General features: G+C 37.7%; 1 protein-coding gene across 1 annotated transcript; it reads right to left on the reverse strand.

The window, feature by feature from the left end:
• Positions 1-1,860: 1,860 nt before the first annotated feature.
• LOC122037296 (persulfide dioxygenase ETHE1 homolog, mitochondrial-like) lies at positions 1,861-3,872 on the reverse strand. Its single transcript, XM_042596746.1, has 3 exons — positions 3,320-3,872; positions 2,116-2,244; positions 1,861-1,971 (listed from the first exon to the last, which is right to left on the reverse strand). The coding sequence occupies exons 1-3, from the start codon at positions 3,551-3,553 to the stop codon at positions 1,861-1,863; spliced, it is 474 nt and encodes a 157-aa protein (XP_042452680.1). The 5' UTR covers positions 3,554-3,872.
• Between the last annotated feature and the right edge of the window lie 2,739 nt (positions 3,873-6,611).

Genomic DNA, 6,611 nt, shown 5'->3' on the forward strand with positions numbered 1-6,611 from the left:
GTCTTGAGCATATTAGAATTTTGTTCAAGCTTTTCTAAACTATCCATCTTATCATAGCCGAAAATCTAAAATAAGAGTTCATGAATTTCTAGCAATGTACAATATGCAATTCTTTAAGAGAACTCTATATTCTATCATACAAACATGGTTATTTAAATTTAAAGGTCTTCCTAACCCTAAGCCCTTTTCTTGGCCGAAACATATAAATGGATTTCTTTGGTTCCAAGTAATCTTCAAGCAAGAAAACTAACAAAAACCCTTAGTAGTTCATGGGAGAAATTTTGTACTAGTTTAGTTAAACAATATTTTTCCCTAACCTCCTTAACATATTTTTGGCCGAAATTCTAGGGTTAGGTACTCCTCTGACCAAGCATCATTTAAGTATAAAAACATGAAGAAAATCCTTCCTACATAGCATAGAAAGAATATCATGAAATAAGGACTTGTTTAAACCATCCTAGATTTGAAAACCCTTTCTTAGCCGAATTTTCTTAAATTCTTTTCTAGGTTTTCTAATCCTTATAAAATCCGAAAATCACATAAAAACCTTGTACCACAGGTGAGGGGAAGCTTACATCCTTTTCGCTTGTGGATCTAAGGTATGGTGAAGAAGAAGTAGCCTCTTCTTCTAGCTCCTTTCCCTTGATTCCTTTGCTAAGTCCTCCTTGTATCTTAGGCTTTCTTAGGGAAAAACTTGGCTTTGGGGCCGAAGATGGAGGAGAGGGGACTGTGGTGTTCTCGGTGAGGGAGAGGATGAATGAGAGAAAATGAGAGAAAAATAGTTTTCTCTTTTCTTGCTCCCTTTTATGTTAAGGGGAAGAGGTAGCAAACTTAGTTTTTGCTTTCCTTCTCCCTTAACCCATTTTCTATTTTTCTTACACTTATTTTATTTTCTATTTATTCTCACCATTCATGATAAAATAAGGGGGAATGAATCCCCTTAATTCCTCTTTAAGTTTTCGGCAAAATCAAAGAGGAAGAGGGAGAGAAAGGGAGGAAGGCAAATTGCCTTTCTCTTGCTATTTTCTTGTTTTCTTTTGGCTAGCTTTTACTCTTACCTTTATCATGAGTTTCCCTCCTTTGCTATCAATATCTTCTCTCTATCCCAATTGGTTTCTACTAATTAATTCTAGGAATTATAATATAAGAGGTTCAAGGTTCAATCCTTGACCTTCACTTCTTTTTATTTCATTTTATTTCTTTTTGCTTCAACTCACTTCCTATTATTTTTCTAAGAAAAAATCCTACATTCATATATTTATCTTACAAGCTTAGTGGGTATTACACTAACCACTTGACACAAATTGATCAAATAGTAACTATAATTTGTTGCTTGATGATCTCAATAGCAAGAGTTTATTTCACTGATATTAGCCAATCCATATTTCTGCCTCTTCAATAGTCAAACTACGCGATTTGGAATATCCCATCAAAAGTTCACTGCATTAACTACCAAAACCTAATGAAAATGAAATTCTAGATAGCTGCTGATGAACTGTTAATTATGTATCTGCTATTAACATCATGGAAGTGGATTCTAACAACTTAACAAGGCTCAAATCTCACGCTTCTTTGACATTATTCATATCCACTTCTTAGTCCTTAGAGAATACTTAGGCTGCTGAAGACCACAAGCATCAAGTGGAAATTTCAGGAATAAGCTGAGAGAATAAAAGGTTACATACAGAACACCTGAATTCTATGCAAGACCCAAGCCACATGCAAACAGAAGAATGAGATAACAATGTCCAATACAAAAATGTGCAAGAGATATGGACTAGAAACAAGCCATATGCTAAAAAGAACCAACAAAAGTTTAGAAGTTGAAAGTCTACTCATCTGCTCAATACCAAGAACTTCCTACCTCCAAAAAAGGTCACCAAAATATATTTTATCAGCATGATCAACCAAATGATCTGCTTGTGCAGTGCTTGTTTTAGATATCACAGACTTTACTCCAGGCACCTTTTTCTGTAAGGTATTTAGTCACTCAATATTTAAGTTGGAAATTTGATGACATGTTTATTATGAAAATCAATAACACAAGTATTTTGATGCTGCCATATGAACTGAAAAAAAAAGCTCAAGTATATAAGTTTATGAACAATAGCTTACCTTTATCAAACCTGTACCTGTCACATGATCAGCATGCACATGAGTATTCATAGCATAGATAAGTTTCAAACCCAGTTCTTTAACAAGATTTGTATCTCTATCCACTGTTTTGTCTACCGGATCAACCAGCTACATAAATAAATGAAACCATTCAGTAATATGTGTGATTTAAATCAATTTGAAGCAAATATTTAACTGTTAATGACAAAACAAAAGATTTTCCTTGTAGAAGGTTGGGTTAACAAAATGCAAAGGCATGATGGAAGCAAACACATGGATACATGAAAACAATCTACACATCAAACTGAATAGACAAGGTCAAATATGGTTGGAAGATTAGCTTATTTGAATGTAGATACATGGGGCTTGCCCAAAAAACTATTTTCAAAAAAAAGAAAAAGAAAAGTCAACTCAGCTAACTATCTGATATGCTATTTAATATAACAAATCACAAACTAGATAAGCCAATACATTATATTAGCAACGGCAACAAGTTCAATGTGTTATGTATCACTTAAAGCAACAAAAAAGGAGTATCTGTTTAGTGTTAATTCATTCCATCATTAAGATTTGCATGTATCATCACTTAATTTGTGTGCATCAAAGCAGATGCATGAAAACAAAGCAAAAATTTAGAGAAGAATGATATGTAGAATAACTGAAACATGAAAGTTAGTGTAAACTCATTGAAAATTGGTATCTCTAATCATCGAAAGAAATATTGGTATGATAGGTAATACATCAAAGAAAATAGATGAAAGTTTTTATCATATGGCTCATGGCATCTGAAATTTTGTATTTTTAGAAGCAAGTATCCATTTATCAAAATTTTGCCATTCCTGATTAATCTTCATCCCCCATTGTATTGCCCAAATTAGCAAATATGAATAATTACTCATACAGAATATTCAATATCTGCACACACCTATTGGTCACTATGATCACAGGCAAAAATAAAATCTTTGACTGAAATGTGAGTATTTGCCAACCAAGAAGATTTAAAATGAGAATGGTAATGAAAAACACAAATTTGGAGGACTCTTTCACTATAATTGACGCAAAGTCTTACAAAAGGTGAGCTCACAATTCCAAAATAAACATCCAAATCACCCAAGCAGTGAAAAGATAAACCAAAGGAAACAATAAAGAACCGGATCAAACAAACTCATAATAGAACAAGGGAGGGCTCGAGAAAGGGCGTCACCACAGCAAGCTTGTCCGGGTGTGCGAGATCGGCGAGGAGGTAAGTATATGTGGACGACTCCTTCTCGAATAGTTGCCGGAGAAGAAGCCTGGAGGGCGACGCGGCGGCGGCGCTGTAGGCAGCCATAGCGCGGAGGCCGAGGGGAGCGAGGCGAGAGGTCTTGATGGCAGCCTTATAAGAGGAGAGGAAGGCGGAGGTGGAGGAGAGGAGGCGATGAGATCGAAGCAGGAGCATTGTACCACGAACGGGACGAGGAAGAGGACGACGAGGAACAAAATGGGCTTTGTGACCCCCGTGATCAGGTTATCAATGTGGCTTAAGGAGGTGCGGATGGCGGCCGTAGTCTTCCGAGATCCGAACCAAGCGTCCACCTTCAGCTTCTTCCCGCCCTCAATGAGCTCGAAGTCGAGATTGAGATGCTTGAAGTCGCGGGTGAGCTTGCCACGCGGGCCCTCCCCCTCCACGATCTTAGCGTTCACCTTCACAGTGACGCCCTCAGGGATATCCATCGTCTGCGAGGACAGGATGGTCTTCATCTTCGCCGGCTGTCTCACGATCCACCGCTGACTCGAGAACGAACGAGTAGAGAAACCCTAGTCCTACTCAAAACCCCTCAAAAGAATAAAAGCTTAATTTAACAAGAATAAAAGTAAATACTAAAAAATATTAATAGATCTACACCATCACCTTAATTTAACAAACTTTAAACCCCTCAAAAGAAAGTCTAGCCATCAAAACAACCAGCGCGAAGAAATTCCAACAAGGAACTCAAAAATCCCAACAGATCTAGCCCAGAGCCGACCGATTTCCTCCAAGAAAACACTAAGAAACAAGCTAAGCATACAAGGATCAACATGTTGGGTTCTTCGGGCCGCGAAAACCGCTTTTTCGCGTCGCGGAAACCCCGAAGGACCCAAAGCCGTAGATCCGTGCAAAGATTCGTATACAAAATTCGAAAAACTATTTCTTGTACGAGTTCAAAAACTGATCTACTACTTAGATCTACGAGAAGAAAATGTTTACCCTTGATGCGCGCCCTACGCGAATCCCGCTCTTCCAAAGTATTGCCGGATCTCAAGACCGTCAAGCGCCGGTCCTCTAGAAGTATCCACACGGATAACTTAGATGGAGAAAACCTCACACAAAGGTGTGCTAGCACCTTGGTAAGGTTCGGCCAAGGGAGGAGGAGAGGGAGAGGGAGAGCTAGAGAGGAAGAACACAAGGAAGAAGAAGTTACACCACTTGAATGAAAAAATCAAATTCTCACCCAAAAACCAAGTGGCCGGCCACTTTCAAAATCTCACCAATTAATTGCATTAATTGCAATTAATTGCATTAATTGCAATTAATATGAAACCATTACCACAAAACAAGCATTAAAAGGGAAACATACTTTTTCAAAACTACTTTGGGAAAACACAAACAGTGGAAACATGTTTTTCAAACTGCTTGGGGAAAACACAAACATGCACTTGACCGTAATTCACGCTAAAGCGCATAATTCGGAAATGTGTGCATGACATGTATTTTTAAACAGGTTTATCATGTAAAACATTAACTTAAAAGCATGCTAGTAATGTAACAAAAATAGAAATCTTGGCATATTATAGAGCTCATCAATGCTGCACTTTACAACTCAAGTTCTCAACCTTAAGAAAACTTCCACTAAGACAAACAACGAAGTTTGTAAACTTTGTATTACATAATTAGTAAAAATAATAATAAACTTGCTTGGGCCTGGCATTGTACCACTTTGCGCGCATCCCTAATAAAATCGGAGGTAGCTAATCCCGAATCTTTTAAGGTACTACTATGCGATCTAGGGGCCTAGGGGCGATCTAGGAGCCCACCCATGGACCTTGTGTCCAGTACATGCCATTTTAAAGTAAAATACTTTCTTTTAAATATCGCTTTCTTGTACTTGCACTTGTTTGTCATTTAAACAAACACCTTATGTGCGCTTAATCCCCCACACTTATAAGGAAGTACTTTAGGCACTTTGAATATGCTTCTTAGCCCCAAAACTATGTGGGAAGCAATTCAAGATACTTTAAACATGCTCTTAATCTCAAAACTTCAGAGGGTATCCTACATATCATAACATATATCTTCCTTACCATGCATTAAACATAACCCAACATGTATCTTCCTTAAATGCATAAAAACATAACACCACATGCATTATCGAAACAACTTATACTGCAGGTGAGTAGTACTTACATCCTCTTGCTATTTCTTACTCTTACACCGTTAGGGTTTAGGGAGAACAACCTCTCTTGTATACCTTACTCTCCGGATATCCCTTCACACGGGTACCACTTCTTTGGGAGAAACCCTCCTCTTAGATTCTCCCCTTGCAAAGCTTTAAAACTTGGAACCCTAGGGTTCTTGGCCAAAAACTGCAAGAGGGGGAAGAGGAGGTTCGGCTAGAGAGTGAGAAAGGAAATGAAGAGTTAGGTTTTTTTTTTTGTCTCTTCCTTTTCCTTTTTATACTAAGTGGAAGTTAAAGCATCTCTTATATTGTTAGTGCTAAAGGAATAGCAGTTGATGAAGAAAAGGTTAAGGCAATACGTGAATGGCCAACACCAAAAATGATAACTGAGGTACGTAGCTTTCATGGGTTGGCAAGTCTCTACAGAAGGTTTGTTAGCTGCACCCTTGACTGAAGTTGTTAAAAAGAATGTTGGGTTTCGTTGGGATAGTGAACAAGTTTCAGCTTTCAATTTACTTAAGGAGAAGCTAAGTTCAGCACCATTACTTGCATTACCTAACTTTGCTAAAACTTTTGAAATTGAGTGTGATGCATCAGGAATAGGTATTGGAGCTGTGCTAATACAAGAAGGTCGACCCCTTGCTTATTTTAGTGAGAAACTCAGCGGAGCAGCTTTGAATTATCCAGCTTATGACAAGGAGATGTATGCATTGGTGAGGGCTTTAGAGACTTGGCAGCATTACTTGTGGCCCAAAGAGTTTGTTATTCACACTGATCATGAATCGTTGAAGCATTTGAAGAGCCAAAGTAAGTTGAATAGACATCATGCAAAATGGGTAGAATTCATTGAATCATTCCCTTATGTGATCAAGTATAAACAAGGTATGGAAAACATTGTTGCTGATGCTTTGTCTCGAAGGTATACTTTGATCTCTACTTTAAACACTAAATTGTTAGGATTTGAATACATTAAAGATTTATATTCTAATGATTCTGACTTTGGAAATGTGTTTGAAGTTTGTGAACATACTGCATTTGGGAAGTTTTATAGACATGGGGGGTTTCATTTTAGAGTGAATA

Source organism: Zingiber officinale, unplaced genomic scaffold (genome assembly GCF_018446385.1).
Source record: "Zingiber officinale cultivar Zhangliang unplaced genomic scaffold, Zo_v1.1 ctg251, whole genome shotgun sequence".
NCBI classification, from domain to species: domain Eukaryota; kingdom Viridiplantae; phylum Streptophyta; class Magnoliopsida; order Zingiberales; family Zingiberaceae; genus Zingiber; species Zingiber officinale.